The following is a 21,409-nucleotide window of genomic DNA, read 5'->3' as shown; positions in this document are numbered from 1 at the left end:
GCTCAGTGGAGACTAGAAAAGACGAGAAGGGAGTAGTGTGTAGCTGTGGGCTTTCTGGGTTCTAGGAAGGGCAAAGGTCAGCCACTAGCTACACAAGGTTCGCTTCTTGCTCTTCCCTTTCCTCATTAGCCCACTGCCCCAGGGTGTTGGCAGCTGAAGCTCTGCTGTCAGTCCAAGTAAGAAGTAGCCACTCTGAAGTGACTGTGACCTATGAAGGCCTGTGTCCGCCACGGCCTCTTATTCTTGGCCTTGTGGACTGTGGTGTGGAGAGTGACTGATAATACCAGAGCATGCCTGTTTTATTTGCTCTTGAGAGGGATTACCCTCTCAAAGTACTGTGAACTCAGTGGTTTGGCACAACAGCGGTCTGTTGTCTCACAGCTCTAGTGTCTAGCCGTGTGCAACTAGGGCATCCCTGAGTCTTTGCATCCTCTGGGGGAACCAGGGAAGAGAGCTGTTCCAGGCCTGGCTTCAGTTTCTGTAACTAATTGACTTATAGCAACAGATCTCTCATCTCCATACAGAGGTTTTCCTGTGCGTTTCTCTGTCTGAATTCGTCTTTTAAAATAATCACGTATTTGGGAGCTGGAGAGATGCCTCAAAGCTATCTAGTTAAAAGCCCTGGCTACTTTTCCAGAGGACCCAGTCTTCATTCTCAACACCTACATGAAACCATACAGCCATTGGTAACTCCAGCTTGAGGATCTGGCACCACCTCCTGGCCTCCTTGGCCACCAGACATGTACATGGTAAGCATACATCCATGCTGACAAAACCATCAACATAAAGTAAAAGTAATGCATCTTTTTAAAATTACATATTTATTTGTTTATTTATGTGTGTAAGTCAGAATACAAACCTGTGAGAGTCATTCCTTGCCTTTCACTATGTAGGTCTTGGGGATTGAACTCAAATTGCTAGGTTGGCAGCAGGTGACTTTACCAACTGGACCATCTAGTTGACAGAGCTGTGCAGACCTTCCTCTGTAAAACTTTCCATTTAAGTAATGAAAAATATTCTGGCATATTTTCATGTGACTCAAAATGTATGTCTATGCTTGTTTTTCCATGAAAATTCCCCACCGCTCACTGTTACATCTTACTTTCTCGGTAGCCATTGGTGGAGCACACTCTTCGCTCTACTAAATTGAATTCGTCTCTTCTTCAAATTTACTGGGTGTGTGCTTTCTAAAGGGAGGAGAACTGATGGCGTATCATTTACTGTGATGGCCTTTGTCGTGTTAGCCCTACAGCAAGAGGGAGTTGATGGGCCAGCGGTGGCTGCTCCTCTTGGCCCTGCTTTCTGTCCCTAAGTACTGGTACAGCTATTGGCCATCTGTCCACTGGTGTCTCATACACTGACCCCTTTAAACGCTTTACACAGTTCAGTGCCCAAATTCTAGGTCTTATGTCAATTAATATGAAGTCTCCACCCATCCAACATCTACCCCATCTATTAACTGCTGGGGCAAATGAAGGGGCCAGTCCCGCAGATCCAAAGCTGTAGGATCCCCATGGACATAGGGCAACAAGAAGATGCCTGAGAAGAGCCGTGGTGAGAATCCAGAATTGATAGTGTAGCAGAAGCCAGAGGCCTCGAACTACACCAACAACTCTTGCAATGGACGTTTGAAAGTAAAGCTGTTTGGGCAAAAGGACTTACTGTGAGACACCACAGCTTCCACGTAGAGATTTTTTTCTCTGTTGGAGGTAGGTTGCCAGGGCAGAGGGTGGATATTGAGGCATGGGGAGATGAGTGGTATTGGGGTACGCGATATAAAATTCAGAAAGAATCAATATGATGTCTACAAAAGAAAAAATATAGACATCCAGAATAAAGCCTCACGAACCAAACAAACAGAACACCAGGACATTGTCACAAAGCTAAACATGTCGCCTCCAGCTTTATGCTAGGGACCTTGCATTTGAAGGAAGAAAAATCATGTGGTATCATAAAATCCCAGTCGAAGGAATCGTGACTCTGACTTTGGTGGAACTTGGGGGTGCACTCATGAATTGACATCTTAAACACATCTGTGTTAGCATTTACATCCCAAATCTGTAGCACTAAGCTAGAAAAACGTGCATGCAAACTATCTGTTCTCAAAACAAATGTTCTCAGTTCTCAATGAACACTACAGATCTTAAATCATTCTTTGCTTCTTTAAAATATGCTGTAGGCAACTGTTCATAAGTTACAATTTAGAACACAAGGTATACACACCCACTTACAAAATGTCTATATAAGCAAGCATCATGTGCTCATAGAATATTGTGAAATTGTGAGCTGGAGACGTATTATTTGCATTAATTGACGTAAGACCTAGAATTCGGGTGTGGTTTCATATTTAAATGTACAGATGTCAGAACTGATTTTTCCTTTTGTTTCTGTATCACACGATTGCTTTTAATGCAGAGAGTTAAGCGCTAAACATCAGAATATTTCTGGACTTAATGAGAAATCAAGGGGCCACGCTCTCAAATAATCTTATGTTCTTTTAGGCCTGGGAAAATATTGAGGCTGGAGTACCCACCGATGCTGATGTATTGCTTCTTCTTTTGAGGGAAGACTGCTGGTCGGCCTCAACTTGGGCAGGGACTCGACTGTTCTCTGAGCATCGTAGTAGGACCCAAAACAGGATGCAGTCTTCTGGCTGCTGCATGGCTACAGTGGTTACTCTTCCGTCCTCCCTGACCTTCCCGTACACTTTACAACCCTAGTTTGGTTTTAATTATTGTCAGTTTGACACACCAAGCATCACGTGGAAAGTGAGAGTCTCAATTAAGAGACTGAGAAATTGCTCAGAGCAGAGTAGCCTACGGCCATGTCTGAAATGGTTTTGATTGCTGACTAATGTGGGAAGACTCAGTTTGCTGTAGACAGTGCTACCCAGAGGCAGGTACTCCAGGGAAGTTTGGGGAAGTTGGCTGAGCACGAGCTAGAAGAAGCAAGCCAGCAAGCATCTTTCTTACATGAGTCCACCCCGTGCTCCTGCTTTAGTTCCTCTCCTCAACAAACCCTTTCTTCCCCAAGTCGGTTTTGATTATGGTATTTATCACAGCAACAGAGAGCAAACTGTAACAATTATTTTCCCAGGGAATAACATAAAACAACCAAGTTATCTCTTTAACTTTCTCTAAGATAATTCTACTAGGGTCCAAAATTTTCAACCTGGTAAAAACAACATAAATAGGAATAACTTTTCTAGAAAATGCCATTATGGAAGTGTATCAGAGCAAACAATACAATTAAAGACGACCTTCCCCAACAAATTCAACCTGTCAATCACTGCTTCCCTCTTCATACGGATCAAATCGTGCAAACTCAGTTATTTACCCACTTGTTTTGCATTGAAGTTTTCTAGAAGTTTCCAGCCATGACTGCTTTGTGATTGTTCTGTTGCCTGGGAGGAACTATGTGAAGAGATTGGATATAGTTTGCCTTTAGATGACCACATGTTTCCTCATTTGAGTACCAGGAAACTGGTGGTGATACTCGGTGAGGCAGGTCTCAGTGCTCCTGGACTTAATGCCCAAATGATCTGGGCAGGTAACACAGAGAATGAAACAGCCCCGGGACAGACCCTAGACAGTGCAATAAAACTGATTCTGCGTCAGCTGAGGAGAACAACATTCCAGTAGATAGCTAACAGATAGTTGTTTTACAGCTCTGAATCAGATGCTGCTTTATCTCTCACTATTACCATCTCTTCTCCCTTCTGACAATACATCACAGAGTATGATGGCAGTGTTTCTCCTTCCCTACAGATTCTGCACTCGCCATCAGGAGTCTAGCACACAGCCCTCTTGCTATCACTTGCAACATCTCACTGGATATGTTCTGAAGGACTCACCCCAAAGGCCTTCGGCTTTACAGTCTGTTCTGAACTCTCAACGCAAACATTTTCAATACATTCTCATTTTTCGATATGGTCATGTCTTCCTGTCACGGGGAGATTCTATGCACTGTGATGCATTATAGGTGGTCTGCCCAACTTTCTAATCACAAAGGACGGAAAACAGCAGGGTTCTGTGCAGCAGAGGCCAGAAAAATCCTGGACGCTAAATCCGATCACGGAAGAGAGAACTCAGCAGGTGAAGGCACTTGCAGTGAAAGCTGAGGAGCCGAGTTTAATTGGCAGAGAACGGTAAGCTGCCCTTGGACTTTCAATTGAGTGCTGTGGCACACAACACCCCCCCCCCAATGCAATTTGATTGTATAAAAGTGTGGATTCTGCATGCACCATCGACATATTTGCATCTTTTTAGCAGTAGACTCAGAAGTTAAGATCCTCAGACCAATTCTATATATACTTGAAGTTTTTTTCTTTTTTCTTTTTCTTTTCCTTTTTTTTCTTTTTTTTTTTTCTTTTTTTTTCTATCTGGGCTCTATAGTTTCTGTTTCATGACTAAAGAAAAAATATATATGTAGGGTTAAAGATGCTTATGGTGGTTATCGTCATGAAAACCTCATCTTAACTATGCTGTAGAAGGGACAATAAACACATTCTACATGTTTCTGGAGGGGACAGCCAAGCTCTATGCTACACAGTTTAGATGTGTAAATCATAGGGGACCTGCCAAAGACGTCTCCAGTGTGGCGCCTGCTGTGCACTTCTGTGCATACACGAGACAGTGTGTGTTTCGTGTATACAGTCTGGACAACGTTTAGGAGACACATTTGAGAATACAACTATTAACACAGAACCAGTTGGCAAAATGACAAGACGAAAAAATATTATTACTTAATTAAACCAGGGTGTGGTTCTGGATATCCAGGTAAGGATTGCAACAGAAAGTACCTTTTATAGAGTCAAACATATTACATGTTTTCAAAATAAATACATCCATGTCCTCTAACTGGCTATAACAGAATAATAAACTCACATATATTGGAGAAACTTTGTGTCTTCGAAGCAGCTGCCTAATGAGGTGCACTGGTGTTCAGCAAGGTGGGAACTGCATTTAAAGGCCCTGTCACATTCTTTACATTTGTACTGCTTCTCCCCAGTATGGACCCGCTGGTGTCGGTTAAAGCTTGATCTCTGAGTAAAGGCCTTGCCACAATCTTTACAACAGAAGGGCTTGTCCCCAGTATGAACTCTCTGGTGTTGAGTAAGGCTTGATCTCTGATTAAACGCTCTACCACAGTCTTGACAATGGTAAGGCTTCTCGCCTGTATGAATTCTCTGGTGTTGAATAAGAAGTAAGTTACGGCTAAAAGCTTTGTCACAATCTTGACACTTGTAGGGCTTCTCTCCAGTATGAATTCTCTGGTGTCGAGTAAAGCTGGACCTCTGAGTAAACGCCTTGCCACAGTGCTTACAATGATAGGGCTTGTCTCCAGTGTGAACTCTCTGGTGCTGAGTAAGGCTTGACCTCTGCTTAAATGCTTTGCCACAATCCTTACAGTGGTAAGCCTTCTCTCCAGTATGAATTTTCTGATGTTGAGTGAGGAAAAAAACACGATTAAAGGCTTTGCCACATTCATTGCATTTATTGGGTTTCTCTCCAGTATGACCTCTCTGGTGTAAGCTGAGGCTTGATCTCTGATTAAAAGCTTTGCCACAGTCTTTACAAGAATAGGGCTTCTCTCCAGTATGGATTCTCTGGTGTTGAGTAAGGCTTGATTTTTTATTAAAAGTTTTGCCACAGTCTTTACAATGGTAGGGCCTCTCTCCAGTATGAATTCTCTGGTGCTGAGTAAGGAGCGAGTTGCGGTTGAAGGCTTTGCCACATTCTTTGCACTTGTAGGGCTTTTCTCCAGTATGAACTCTCTGGTGTAGGCTGAGGCTCGACCTTTGATGAAAGGCTTTGCCACAGTCTTTACAATGGTAGGGCCTCTCTCCAGTATGGATTCTCTGGTGCTGAGTAACAGTTGACCTCTGATTGAAAGCTTTGCCACAAAATTTGCAGCAGTAGGGTTTCTTGCCAGCGTGGATGCTCTGGTGTTGCGTAAGGAGTGATTTATGGTAGAAGGCTTTGCCGCAGTCTTTGCATTTGTGCTGTTTGACTCCAGAGTGAATCCGGTGATGTTGCCTAAGGCTTGAACAATAGGTAAAGGCTTTGCCACACTCCTTGCATTTGTAGGGCTTTTCTCCAGCGTGGCTTTTTGTAAGGCTTGAACTCTGATGGAAAGCCGTGCTGCAGTCCATACCCTTGGAGATCTGATCTTGAATATGGATGTACTGGTGGATGATGAGTTCTGAGTACTGATGGAAGGCCGTGTCACACTTGTAACATTTGTACAAGTGAGCGGACTGATGATTCGCAGGATAGGACTCCAAGGCTAAGTCACTATTATTTTCATTACCCTGATACACTGTCTCTGCAATATACATGCCCTGGCGATTGCTTAAGGTGGACTCCTCAGCGAAGCCCTTCCTATTTTCCTTACATATATACTGAATTTCCAAAATATCTGTACTTGAATTTTGGCTCGGTGATATGGGGTGTGTAAAAAACCTGCCATACTTAGGGGAATTCTGTGCTTTGGCACATGAAAGACCTATTTGTTGATTATATACTAATGAATTTTCCATGATGGAGTTCTCAAATTGATTACATTTAGAATTTTTTCCTTTGTTTTTAAGTTCCCCATCTACAAAAATGTTTGAATGAAAGCTCAACCCAAAGCTACATTTGAAATTGTTGAAGTCATTAGCTGAAGAATGAAGTAGACCCCTTTGTGGAGTTCCCAAATTATCTTTGAAATAAGAGGTAGGTTTCAAAGACTGATTCTGATGTTTGCTGACAGAACCACATGGCTCCTCACTAGTAACTTGCCTAACCTGAGAGTTTTTGTGAGCCATTTCTTGTTCCTGATCTCTCCTGGGAGTAAAGCTTTTGCTGTTGTCAGCTGTCAGAAATGGGTCATGCCTGTTATAACAGGTTCCCAGGATGTCACCGTCCTCTACAAGTTCCCTTTCTTCTGGGAAGTACAAACTGTCAAAGCCACAATCTCCACGAGGTCCATGGATGAGTTCCTGGAATGAATAGTTTATGTTCTGCTCTGGTGAAAAGTCTTGGTTATGATGAGGAAACAAAGCTGAAAGAAATCAAGACAGAAACTTATTCCACTCACTAGACTCTGAAGAAAGCTCTTACAAATCTAGATTAGCACATCAGCCAACAGTGTGCATAGTGGAAAATCTGAGGCCTTGACTGCTCCTTTAACACTGACCACAGGGATGCTGCAAAAGAAATACTGTTCCTTTCTGTTTATAAAGACTGAATTTTCCTTTTGTAAAATGAAAAGTTTAAAAAGATGTGTTGCACAGCAATTTGGATATGCTTAACACTATAAATCAGAGTAATAAAATCTTAAGACAATAAATTTCATTTCATGTGCTTTTCATTACGGGTAAAGGCTAAGTGGAAATAGAAACAAAATTGAAACTTCTCAGAAGCTACCTTGAAATCAAACTGTCTCTCAGATAGGGAAACAGATTTACCAAGACAGATAACAAAATCAAGGTCATTTTCAAGGAAGCTCACGGGGACAGGGTAAAATGATAATTGAGCACAGTACAGTCAAAAAACATCCGGTCATAAACAAAGCAGGGGTACTTTATCCAGGCAAATAAAAACACGTGCAGCTTTACTGGTCATAAACATGTGTAACTCAGTCTTATTTCATTTCATCTTACTTACACTGTCCTGCAATAAACAGTATTTCTAATTGACAGTCAATAATAAAACACAGATTAAAACTAGAAACAGTATTGGCTATGAGGAGCCTACTCCCAAAACTGAAAATACAAAAAAAAAAAAAAAGAAAAGAAAAGAAAAGAAAAAAGAAATATAAAGGAGGAAAAAAGTACTATTATCTTATAAAATCTGGAACAAACACAGGTGATGATTAAAAATGTCTTTACTATAAAACTAATTCTCAATTTTGTCTCTATGTACCTGTCAATCAGTAGTGTATGGTCAAAAAAATCATAGAAACCCCATTATAATGTTTATAGAAAGCTAAGATGGTTTAAAATACATATATATATGTATATATATATATATAAATGTTAAGAGAAAACTTCTTTATCACATTAATCTAAGGTCATGAGAACTATCACGGACTTTCTGAGGCCTCTAAAGGTCACAAAAGAACTGTCACTTTTAGACAGCTCACCACAGGTGAAGGGGACGATGTCAGGTATCACTGTGAATATACGAAGACATGACTGCAGGACAACCAGGCTCAGGGGACTTAAAAGGATGGGGAACACAGGGTAGGTAATTCCCTTCAGTGACACAGGACACAGAACTGCATCAGTGCAAAGGCAATGCCACGGCACCAGAGCTTTACACACAGGTCATCTCTGCTCTGCGTGCTTGCTTCAGGCGCTCCTACTCACCTGGGAACAGGGCCACAGGCTTCTGCCTCTTGACACTCCAGGGCTCTTTCCTTTGCTCCAGACATGTAACCAGGTACGGCTTAGACACAGCAAGACCTGGTGATTGGAAAACAGACCACAATATTTACTTGATATTTCTCATAGTTAGTAACATATCTGCCCTAGTATAATGTTCATATGAAAAGAAAATACATAAACATATAACATTATTCTAGAACATTACTTTCCAAATGCTGTCTCCCTACAGACATAGAGCAATGGATCTTCAGTTTATAGATTCTGAGCTCCACCTTTGTCTGCTGTCAAATCAAAGTTAAAGGAGGAATAACTGGACTTTAAGATATAATTTACAATATTTTATGCCTCTTAGCTATTATAATTACCATTAATTCTAATTTGCAATATATATATTACCTCAAGAGAGAGGTAGAGGATAGAGATTTAAAAATACAAATACTGATTACCTATATCAATTCTACCTCCCCAGATTTCTACCCTGAAAACACAGGCTCCCAAGATATACTCAGAAAAGCAAGATGTCTTACTTAGCGTTTTACTGCTGTGAAAAGACACCATGACCAAGGCAAGTTTTATAAAGGACAACATTTAATTGGGGCTGGCTTACAGGTTCAGAGGTTCAGTCCATTATCATCAAGGTGGGAGCATGGCAGCATCCAGGCAGGCATGATGCAGGAGGAACTGAGAGTTCTACATCTTCATCTGAAGGCTGCTAGGAGAAGACTAGCTTCAAGGAAGCTAGGACTAGGGTATTATAGCCCACACCCACAGTGACACACCTACTCCAACAGGGCCACACCTTCTAATAGTGCCACTCCCTGGGCCGAGCATATACAAACCATCACACAAGAAAAATGAATTTTAGTACTCAGTCAGAAACTCTGTGGAGAGGTTACCCTTACCCAGGAAGACGAGGTTCCTATAGTTTTCCAACATCACATCTGTATATAGATTCTGCTGTTCAGAGTTCAGACACTCCCATTCCTCTCCAGAGAAATCAATGGCCACATCCCTGAAGGTTAACTGTTCCTGAAAGAAAGATATGCAACACATGCTCATATGGTCACTGACGTGTTCTTAACGTGAGCCGGGGTGACATGAGTCAGGAAGGACTGCTTCTCGTGAGCTGGGCGATTCTAGCTATCAACTGAGACATTGTGTTGCCTAGCTCTTGAGTAAAGATGACATGACATCCACAGAAGGAAAGTAGATTCTATACTTTTATGAAAAACTAAATGTAAAGGCATCAACGTAAGTCTTTACACTTTTCAATTGGATATTAATGTAATGACCCCATCTGATCATTTTTTTTAACTTGAGGAAAGGGTTTACTTCATGTTACATTTCCAGGTAACAGTACATCACCAAGGGAAGCCAGGGCAGGCACCTAGAGTCAGGAACTAAAGCAAGAGCTACTTAATGGCTTGCCCCCCACAGCTAGCTTGGCCTACTTTCTTAAACAGCCCAGGACCACCAGTCTGGGGGTGGCACTGGCCACAATGAACCAGGCCCTACCATATCATTCACCAGTTTTGTTTTTTTTTTAAAGCACCACAGGCCAATCTAGTGGGGTTCTTAGTTGAGGCACTCTCTTCTCAGACAACTCCAGCTTGTATCAAACTGACATAAAACTAGGCAACATACAAGTCTCAGCCATCGACTGGCTCACAGGTGAGCAAGCACATCCTGGGACTCAGGAAGGACTCTAGATTTTTGAGCTGGATGCTGGCCTTCAACACAGCTCTCAAGCTCTGGCCCAGAAACATACCTGACTGGATCAGATTCTCCCAAGAATTCCTTGGGCTCTCTTCTCTGTCCCCAAGACTAGTGGATACAGAACGGGTAGTCAAGACCTTTTGTTCTCATGGCCACTGGATATACCAGGTGGTTAGGAAGGGGTGAGTGGGGTATCTCACCCCAACCTCTATCCCAACTCTGGAGCATTCAGAACACAGATATACACAGACATTCAGACACAGTGACACACCCCTCACAAGACATGGGCATAGTTCCCCTTCATCCCTCTCAGGAACAGGAAACATGGTCTTCCTTAAGGATGCTGCTGAAACATCCTGGCACGCAGTCAGAGATCTCACTTCGGTTCCATGTTTGGGGTGCAAGAAGTGTGTCAGCCTCACACGGGAGACCCAGTCTGTCACCTAGACCTGCCTTAGCACCACATACTACCTCAACCTTCAAGGATGGAGAAGGATAGAAGCCAGGTAGGGAAGGTGTCCAGCCAGGAACCTGGCAGGTGCAAACTCTCAGGAGAGGCCTGCACGCTCCAGATCCTGGGGCAGCACCCGGCCCTTCTTGTGGGCCTTCTGTAGCCGTCGCTCAGCCCGAGCTACCTTCTTCTTGCGCAGGTTCTGGCGTCGCTTGTCCTATTGCTGCTGCATCTTCTCCACCACAAACTCCGAACGCTTCTCCCACTTGCGCTGGCCGCTGTGCCCGGCGCTTCTCTTTGCGCTTCAGGGCCTCCTGCAGCAGGCGCTCATCCTCCCTGATCTTCACACCCTCAGCAAGTTGTACAGCAAGTTGGTCCACGTCATCTTGGCCTCCAGCTCCTGGGCCTTGCCTGCATCCTGATCTTCGCGAAGCTCCCCCAACCGGGCATGCAGACGGTCCAGCAGCTGCCTATAGTTCCTGCTTGTCAGTGGTGTCAAGTTCCCTTTCACCTGGCCCTTCTCCTTGCTCTGGGCCTTGCTCGCTGGCTCCTCTTCAGTTACTTCCACCTTAATAAAGATCAGCCCTGATTCCTGCAGATCCTTGCAGGCCATTTTGGGGGATGCCTTGACTAGTTCCTCCTTTTTCTCAGCCTCTGCAACCTGCTGCTCTGCCCGGAGCTCCTTCCGCTTCCTCTTCTTCCATTCCCTCTCCTTTCTCCGCTGTTTTTTTTTTTTTTTTTTTTTCCTAGAGTGGCAGCAGACAGCTCCTTGGTGCCACCCTGGCCCCGGGCCATCTGGATCTTCTCATGCTGTCGCTGTCTCAGGAAATCCAGTGCAAAGACAGAATCGAGTGCTGTGCCTCGGCTATCTTCAGGGGACCCCAGGGAGCCGGAGCTCCCTTGTTTGGATATCCCTGGTTTCTTGGCACTAGAAGAGGTGCAGGGGTTTAGTCTTGTGCTCCATAGCTTTCTGCTCCTGCTTCCGAGGCTTATTTTGTGTTTTCTTCCTTTTCTTTTTTCGGGGATCCAGCAGCCTTTTGTTCTGACAGCCCACTGTCTCCTCTGCCGCTCAGGGTCAGGCTGCGCGCAGATCTTCTTGGCCAAGTCATGCAGATAGGCATCCTTGGCCAGGAGAGAGGCCATGTTGGCAACCAGGGTTGGAGTTACAATCGGAGGTTCCCGCGGCCGAGCCCCGCAGGAAGCACGGTGTACGCAGGTACCACCGGCAGAGCGGCGTGACACCCCCCTTCTGATCATTTAAAATATGCTAAGTATCACTGAATTTTTTATACGCTAACGCATGAAACCACCAAATAATCCACGAGACCAGGAATGTTTTCCTCTTCTATGAGATTTTATCAAGCATTCATGAATGTTAAAGATGGGGTTTTATTCAAACCTAGCCAGTCTAGAATTCATACAGTAGGAACACAAAAATCCTAAATAAAACACAAATGTTAAGATATCATTCAGAGTAGTTGAAAAGAGGAACGGACATGCAAAGCGGATAGCAGAAAATAATCATATTTTATGTGCCCAGACTGGATAGCTACTTTGGTTGTTATGATGAAATACCTAACAGAAGCAAACTAAGAGACTTTAGTAAATATTAATTATACACAATGGATTTCATTTCCACACAGACATAGGTATTTGGAGTTTATTCACCTTCCCCCTACCCTCTCATGCCCTCCCAACTCCTGCCCATCTTCTTTCCACATAGTTCCCAACCATCTCCTCCTCCCCTCTTCTCCCTCCTCCCCTCTTGTTCCCTTCCTCCTCCTCCCCCCACCTCCTCCTCCTCCACCTTCTCCTTCTTTTGATGACCTAGTAAGTTTCATTACTTGCTCAGTAACTACACATATACCCACAGTTTAGTGCTACTATCAGCTTCTAGTTTGCGCCGATGGACATTTTAATGGGTGCTAGGGTCATCTCCAGAAGATTCATACATCCTAGACCTTCAAAGACGCTATATCAAGGTTGTTAAAAAGTCTTCCCAGTGAGGGTTGAGGCCTAGTCCAGAAGATGGCTCAGAGGAGCCAGGCTGGTTTGATAATAAAATCTCACTCCCTGGGTAAGATATGTTTTGTGTACATTAAAAACTTCCAAGTTACTTCCAGAAACATTCTTCCTCCAAAACTGTGAAAGTGCAGAGGGCAAGCTGTGTTCTCGTTCATCATCATTTCCTTTCATCTGGTAGGAGGAACCCTTTCTCTCAGCCTCTCCTTCAACCATCAGCCCAAGGGCCACACAATGAAGCGGGAGAAAGGAACTGAGAGTTCGGGAGAAAGGAACTGAGAGTTGGGGTAAAGTGGATGGGAGAGTCCAGGAGTCTACAATAAGCTAGTGCTGAGTGCACACTGGGGCGTTGGGAATTCTAGCTAGCATTTCCTAGACCTGCAACAGCCCATGCAAACCACATGTAAGCGTTTGAGGCAGGAGGGAAAGGGGTCCTCTCCTCCTTTTAGAAGAGAAGCACTAAGAGCGTTGTGGTAAGGCAATGGAGGAAAGAGCTCCTGGGGAAGAGAACAGGAAGCTCGTGCTAAGGATAGAGACAACATTTTCTACCAGACCCTCAGGTGGGCCTGATTTGTTCTGTATTGTCAGCCTTGTCAGCCACTTAGGTCTCCTGGGTCACTAGCCCCATTATCGACTTCTATTCATGGTAACGCCACCGCCACCAATTCTAACTCAGTGTATACAGGTGCATCTGTTGAAGATCTTTGTTCCAGGCCTGGGTTCATGGAGTGTTCCAGGCCTGGGTTCATGGAGCAGTGAGCAAAACGCACAGGAGAAAACAATCAAACTCTCACAGGAAGAAACGAGGGTCCCTGAGACCAGCTTATACCCTGTGACAGGCGGTGCATGTTACGTTAAAATGTAAACAAGACACTTCCACAGTAAAATGAGTAACAATAACATGTGGTTCTCAGATAGTTGCTTTTTTAAATTTAGCCCACGATAAGAAATGTATTTTAATACAACATGCCAGTATGTATCTATACATCCTTAAAAAACTGAAATAAAAAGTAAAATTATCTTCATGTAGTATGATACTATACTGTAATACTTTATATCATATTCTATAAGCAAATTAATCCAAATTGATTCTGCCTATAATTTAAAACATATTGATGACCAGCGAGAAGGCTCGGCAGGTAAAAGTGCTTGTTACCAAGCCTGACCCTCGAGTTCAATACCAAGGACACAAATGGTAGAAAGGGGGAGGACTGACTCCAGGAAGATATCCTGTGATCATCATATATGTATTGTGGTACATACATGTTCCATACACATGTACACAGATAAATACATGTGATATAAATGTTTAATAGAAATCAGCGAGTTAGAAAAGCGATGTAACAGTTAGGCACCACCTCTTCCACGTCCACTTGCTACCGCACTTAAGAATAAACTCATTAATCCAGCCTATCGTCTCTTGAGCATTTTAGAATAGACAATGTGACAGTTTCCTCTGAGGCACGTTCCCATTTGAAAAAGCTCATACGTGAACTTCTAAATAGATCCCTGTGTCCTACAGCAGAGTTTGATCCTGCTGGCCCAGGAATGGTTTTTAACACATACCTCCATTTAATTTGTCTTTAATCTGCATCCTGAAGTCAATAATCCTGTGAATTATGTCCTTAAGCTTCATTTTTTTCTAATAGATTAACATGGTTGTTGAGAATATCTCTTCACTTTTTTTAGTGTTTTTGTATAATATTTATTGATGAAAAGTGACCATTACAATCAAGGCAAGATTCCCAGTGATTTAACTCGATATTTGTGACCAAGCCTTTTTTAAAATTAGTAATTATTAATATCATGCTGCAAACTTGAGTATTGGAATATCCTTATTTCTAAACTCAAATGCACATACTTTATGAAGTTGTAGAGATAGAGTAAAATGTGTCCATACTGCCAAGTTCAAAGCCTCCCTTCCCCCAAAATGGCCATGATGCGACACTGTGCGAACAAGACTTTAATCAGGTAAACAGAAGGAATGTTGCTGGGTAAACAAGCCTAAAGGCTCTGTTCACTGGAAAAGCAGATCTCTCAGGGCAGTTTTTGTTCACCAGACGCCTACCACAGAGTGGCACAGGTTTGTCAGGAAGCCTCCTACACCCTGCTGGGTGTACCATCATGGCAAGGGAGGATGCATGCTCCTCCACCGATCCTGGGCATCGCGACTGCAAGTCCCTTGGTCTGCTTGGGGACACCCCAAACTGCAAATGTCACCGTGGTACTTACCAAGTCTCTCCTGTCCCCTTGCTGTCTCAGCTCTCTCCGTGGAACTTTCTCTCTGACTAGAGCTAACCACTTATCTCGCCTCCTTTCCCCTCCCCTCTGAGCTGCCTGCTCCGTCTCTGCCCATTCATTGGCTGGCTGGATCCTGCCTTTTCTATTTCTCTCAGCATCTAGGACCCAGTCTACAGAAGTCCACTAAGACAGTTTCTCTACACCCTCCTGGGCCTCTAACACACTGGAGTCCTCCCTCTGGTGGAGCTCTATTTCCGACCCCTTTCCCTAAGCCTCTCCCACCTCTTTTCACTCTGCTTCTGAAAGATGCCTTCTTTTCCTACTTGCTAGATCTCTCAGCTCCTATCTCTCATAATGGGCTCTCCCTGTTCAGAATTACCTGCCTCCTCTAATCTCTCTCCTCCTCAGACTCAGAGATTTCATTAAAGCCTCACTGTCTATAAACAGCTTGGTCTCAGTTCAGAAGAGGTAATCAGTCTCGACGGCCAGAAAGTGGACAAATTCTTACAGACTGACAACTTCTGCCACCACACAAGCAAAAGATCTGAAAATCGCCTTCTCCCTAAGCTCCTTTGCTCTACTCCATCTCTAATCTCCTCTGCTGATCACTGGGGTCCATCTTTAAGAGAGTCAAATGTCTTTGGAGGTATGGATAATATTAAAAATTGTTGTACGCTATTCTACTAAAAAGCTGGCTTTGTGGTTACTGCTCTCGCCAGACACAAGCATGGTTGTTTAAATGTTTTCTCCAAATTCTCCATGTCCTGGGTCACGTGACTGTGACAGGGAGAAGGAAGGCAAAACAGAAGAGTCCCCAAAAAGACAGCATGTGCCTTAAGACAGCTAAAAAGCAAACTACTCCCAGTCGGGGCTGCTGCGCTTAGAGCATACCTGTCTCTTGGTCTTGACTCTCTAAATGCTCTCCTCTCTTATAGCTCGAAAACTTTTGCTGAAGTACAAACTTTACCTCAATGTTTGTGAGACCATTGTACAAACTTCATCTCAGGATTTGTAAGTTCATTGGGTGTGGTGTAACAAAAAGTTTAAAACTCGTAACAGGGAAGGTTAGTAGTAAAAGAAACCCTATACATGGGGCATCTTAATTTGCTGCTGCTTCCTTATATGCACCTTGGATTCACCTCTTGTTTAGGAAAATAGATGTTTTAAAAAGAAAAAAATAAGTGTGTGCCTCACGGCTCACTTTAGAGTGGCTGGCAGCCATCTTCACTAAGTTGAAAGAGAGGGCCCACCACTCGACTTCTTTGCAGTCTTGGTTAAGGTGACCACAGATATAAACTGAGTATGGTGGCCATCCGTAAAACTTCTTAGTCCTAGGGAGCCCTCTGCTTTATCTAACCACTTATGTCTTAGCTGTGTTCAACATCAAACTCCTAAGAAAACTTTTTTAGAAAAGGACTATGTTTGTTAAATACGGTTTATGAATTCCTAAGGTCCATTCAGGTTAACAAAAACTAACTTGAAGACGTCTAGCCTCTTCATCTCTGGTAACTTTGTTAAGCCTCAGCTCTGTGGATAACCTGTCTCAGAGAAGCTGTGGTGGTCTACAAAGGTATCCTACTGGGAGTCAGAGAAGCAAGGTCTTCGTTTCTCTGTGAACTGTATTCGTGGCTTAAAGTTTCATTTCAGTGCTAAAGGATCTTCAATTAAATCTCCAATTCCAACTTTTAAGGCTTAAACTTAAAGACATAAAACTGCAAAATCCTAATCGCATAAAAAGCCAAGGCCTTGTAAACTGTTAGACATAATTAAAACATGCAAGTTAATAGTCAGTTACCTTATAAATGATCAGTCTTTAATGTGCTCGGAACTATGAATGTAGTCATGCTATGTATAAATGTGATTTAATGGAACACAACCTTTAGCCTTCTGAACATGTCGTCAAGGTTAAGCCTAAAACAAGTAACTGAAAACAAGTACAGTTTGTTTAAAATCAGGTCCAGATAATTGAGTCAGTCCTCAAACCCCTCAGGGAGAGCTGCTGAAATGCGGCATTTACGGTGTTTAATGGTAACAGCAGAAGTCCGAGCTCCTGGCCACAGCCCTGACTCTCCACCAAAGAAGGGGCAGTGGCCCTCACCTGGACTGTAGCTGCAGTGGAAACCGGCAGAGAGCCGCCTTCACCTCCCCAACCACCAGGACCTTGCCCAAACAGTGGACCAGTGGAACGCTGGACAATCTACTGCCCTCTCCTGGCCTCACCAAGATAGGTCAGTCCCCACCAAGATAGGTCAGTCCCCACATTCCTCCTCTTCCGGAAAGCTTCTTGGATTTTCTGGGCCCGTGGACCAAACACCGATACTGCCATGGGTCCTCTGCCTGCAACGAAGCTGTCACGGTTACCAGGGAGGGGCCCAGGCAGCCTGTCCAGGTAGCAGGTCAGTCTTTGTCCTTCTTAACTGACACACAGGCCGTTTGGTCTATACCTCCTACTCAGATTTACCCCTCTCAGATCTCCGTGACGGTGTTAGCGGTGGGCCTTCGCTGACAGTTTAGCTGACCTCCGCCAGCCCCTGCCCCGTAGGGTACAGCAGCAGGATCAGTGGGCCCACCCATACCTAGAAAGTCGGTTTCACTTTACAAACAGGTCCGCCTTACAATAACTTTGGATGCAAAAGTTGAACTTGTTGGTGGTGATTCAAATTTAAAGACTTTAAAAAGGTTTAATTGAGGCCTTAATTACCTGCCTCCCAGAGGTGGTTTCATATGTAAAACTCTGGCCGTTCTTTGTCAGCTTAGAGCTACCGGGTCTCCCGCTGGGAGAGGCCAACTCCCAGCCAGGTTTACCTCGCTGACAAGCTTTACACTGAGAAAGGTAAACTCACAAAACAGGGCAAAAAGAAAAGGCCTTTTACTATTCCCTTCGAGAACTCGGCTTTCCGTGGCTGCCCTCAGGAACCACCTCAGTGGGTTAGAAGCACTGGCGACCACAACTGACAACCTGAGTTTGGCCCCTTGGAGCCACCTTATGGAAGAACAGAATCCTCTCACCCACAGGACTCCAGGGCTGGCATGCACCTATCCAGCTCGGAAGACGGGGCTTCATAACAACAGAACAGCGAGGCGAGAAAAACTAGTGGTTTTTAAACTCAAACACGCCCACAGCTCTGTCCCCTTCCATCCCCAGAACTCATGCAGAGCAAGGCCAGAAAGCAGAGACACCCCCCCCCCATTTCCAGAACTGGATTATAGAACACTTTTCCCATGATTACTTGGCAGCCTAGATCCATTCATACAAACTGCACCAAGGAATAAGTAAGCCATCAGAAGACCTCCGGCATGCTAAGTACCACTGACGGAATATTTATATTTAAAAAAAGCGGAAACAGCTCAAACGCCTTTCAGCTGAGTACACCAAGAGGTTCTTCCCAGGCTCAAGACATCCAGCCGCTCCCCAATGCGATCTAGCCTCACACCTCAGGCTGCTAAGAAGATGAGCCCAGACACCGACCGCATTGGATGCTCCTAGACACCGGACACTTGGCAGCTGCTGTTGCCGTCTCTGAAACTCTGGCAAGAAAAGGGTCACGTGGAGGAGAGAGCCATCACTGTGGGAAATCTCCAAAGGGAAAGTTCAACCCCAAAGCACTCTGATTGGGGTTCCTATGTCTAAGGAAGACAAAAAGAGAAGCATTACGGTGTGTGTGTGTGTGTGTGTGTGTGTGTGTGTGTGTGTGTGTGTGTGTGTGTGTTCGCGCTCACGTGTGTGTGTTCTAAATAAAAAGTCAAGCGATTTTATGTTAAATATACGTAGGATAAATCCTTTTTAAAATGCCACCCAACTTGTGGAGGGGAAAAGATCAAGCAAAATTTATGTCCTTTGAAATGCAGCGTGGGAAATGTGTGCTAATATATTTTTTTTGTAATGGGTGTTTGGGAATGCAACCAGGAGATGGAAATTTAGGAATCTTCCATCAGCCATAGGAAAAGCAAGGAAGAGCAGGCATCTGGACAGGAGATTCAGCTTCACATCTATTTGGAGCGCTTGGGTGGAGGGACTGGGCACCTCACGGAACACTTTCACTGCTCCTTTCTCCGGGGAAACCCACGCAAGACCTGGGATATACCCGACCTTGCAGGTTATCACCGCACAACCCAGGCTGCTGGGATAGAGCCTCTGAGGACTCCAACCGGACAGGGCAGCAGGGTCTGATCCTGGGCCTTCGTTGCACTGGTCAGCTGCTGCACAGGGGCGCGGCGGGGCACGGGGGTCTCCAGCACAGGCTGCGCGGTGACACACGGCCCACCAAGGGGAACCTCAAGCTGGCCGATCCCGGGCCGGGCCGCAGGAAGGCGGGGCGGCCATCGCCCCCCTGCAGCCGCCGGCTCCCCTCGGCTGCACACAGCCCCCCTCCAGCCTCGCCGGCGGCACACACACACACACACACACACACACACACACACACACACACACACACACACCAGCAGACATCTGCAATGCCCTCTGTCCTCCCACATCGACCGCGAGCCTTCCTCCAGTCTCAGGGCACCACGCATACTCACCATTATGGCTTGACTACCGCGGCGTCCGCGTCCTCCAGTGGATGGCCCGGCACCCGCCAGACGCAGGGCAAACGGATGCCACAGGGCCAAGCGACAGCCTACACCGGAAGAGACCCAGCCTGAGGAGGATTCCAAGATCCTGGACTTCAGAAACACAACGTGAAGGCCCGCCCCCACCACCCTGTCTAAACGTCTGATTGGAAGTTCTCACCATCGTGCTGCTGATTGGATGACTTTCAGGTCCTGCCCCATCAGGCCTCAACACTACCCTATGGGCTGAAATGACAAGTTCTTGGTACACTTGTAGTAAAGCTGACCCTAAAGGAGACATTCACACTTAATATTGTATATATATTGTATATAAGGTCAGACCAATTTATGAAGGATATATATGTATATTATTAGCAATAGAGATGAACTTTGGGACCATTTTTCCTCCTGAGCTCTGTTCTTGAATTCTAAATTTTAAAAAGGGAACAATCCCCTGAATCAGTAATATTCAATATAGAAAGGGGGAGCAACGCTCAAGTGTTACTTAATTTTAAAATGTACTATTGATATTAAAATTAAAACAGGAGATAGTGATTGTAATAAAACCCAGTATTACCCAAATATATCATCATATGTGGAATTGTTGTTACACACACATATATGTATAGACACATTTATATACACACATATATACATATACATACACATATACATATATATCTCCCTGGTCACTATACTAAATCATCAAAATTGATCAAGTCTTCACCAGGTTTCAGTTCAGGTCTGTCACAATTCTCCTCTGATAGCTATAACTTTCATGACCCCAAGAAGGTGAGGGGGGCCTGAGAACCTCTCCCATTTATGTCAGAAGTGAAAAAAAATACAGTTCCTGCCAATATTTCTCTTAGGTCCCAGTTAATGGGAGTAACCATGTCCTAAAGGAGAGCAGAGAACTCCAAGCAGGAGGTGTTCAAAGGTAGGCCCATGAGGAGGGAGCCTATCTCCTGGTCCCTCCCTGGCCTTGCCTTCGGTTTAAACACATAAGAGGCAAAGTTACCCATCTCCCCTTCTTAGTTTGGCCTTGGACCTAATTGTCAGGCTGTAGATGTCGGTTTTCTCTTGTAACATGGAGTGTAAATTTAAGTACATACACACATGTCTACATAAGCCCCTGTATAATTCAATACCATCTAGTCATAGACCAAACTTTCAATTATCGGGAAAGGAAACTAATGCACACATTGCAGCTGCCATTCGCCAGGTAACTGACAACTGAAATATCATTAACTCACGGCCTCATGCCTTTAAGTGTGCATTACTTTTCTATCTCTGGATAACAAACCACCCCCAAAACGTAGTTGTTGGTGATGAGGCAGCTCCTCAATGGAGGTCCAGCCGGACTACTTCCGGTGCGTCTGGTCCGCTGGTGACTGTCAAGATGAAGCAGCCCCAGGAGAATGAGTTGGCTCATCTTTATGCCCACTGCTCTCATGATGTCTCAGCAAGCTTCCCACTGTAAACTTGTCCTCATAGAGGTGAGGAGGTCTGGAAAGATAAACGAGAAGACCCTTTCAGCCCAGGTATAAGACTAATAATTCCACAGACACAACGTTCTGTAAGCCACGGCAGAAGGAGACCAACTCAGTTGGAACGTACAGAAACGGATACACCTGTTGATGGGAGCCACAGAAAAATCATGTTGTCCGAGTCTCAGACACGGCAAGTATGAAGACACGCCGACGTTTTTGCGTACAATATTAGTATGCATCTCCTTATCAGTAAGTTAAGGAATTTACCCAAAGAGGCTAAAATTTCACAAGACTTCCTGACCTCTAAAGCCCAAATGCTTACCCGAGAACAAGCAATGGCTCCATTTTTTTTTTTTTTTGGTTCTTTTTTTCAGAGCTGGGGACCGAACCCAGGGCCTTGCACTTCCTAGATAAGAGCTCTACCACTGAGCTAAATCCCCAGCCCCCAATGGCTCCATTTTTAATGGTCCTTTGAGGACTCGTTTGGTAACAATGAAAGGAGCAGGATTTGCATCCATTAGCTGTTCAGCGTTATTTACAATGACCTTGACCGGATGCTACTAC

The 21,409-nt window shown here is 44.5% G+C and overlaps 1 protein-coding gene and 1 pseudogene across 2 annotated transcripts; both read right to left on the bottom strand.

Moving 5' to 3' along the window:
* Positions 1-802: 802 nt before the first annotated feature.
* Positions 803-19,437, bottom strand: Zfp267 (zinc finger protein 267). Of its 2 annotated transcripts, none has more exon segments than NM_001408834.1 (4): positions 803-7,047; positions 8,357-8,452; positions 8,982-9,403; positions 19,326-19,437. In NM_001408834.1, a coding segment is annotated over 1 exon segment (1,929 nt). In that variant the 5' UTR covers positions 6,812-7,047; positions 8,357-8,452; positions 8,982-9,403; positions 19,326-19,437; the 3' UTR covers positions 803-4,882.
* Surf6-ps3 (surfeit 6, pseudogene 3) lies at positions 10,552-11,894 on the bottom strand (annotated as a pseudogene).
* Positions 19,438-21,409: the final 1,972 nt, after the last annotated feature.

This window comes from Rattus norvegicus, chromosome 2 (assembly GCF_021556685.1).
Source record: "Rattus norvegicus strain SHRSP/BbbUtx chromosome 2, alternate assembly SHRSP_T2T, whole genome shotgun sequence".
NCBI lineage: Eukaryota > Metazoa > Chordata > Mammalia > Rodentia > Muridae > Rattus > Rattus norvegicus.
This window is presented reverse-complemented; position numbering and strand designations above follow the sequence as displayed.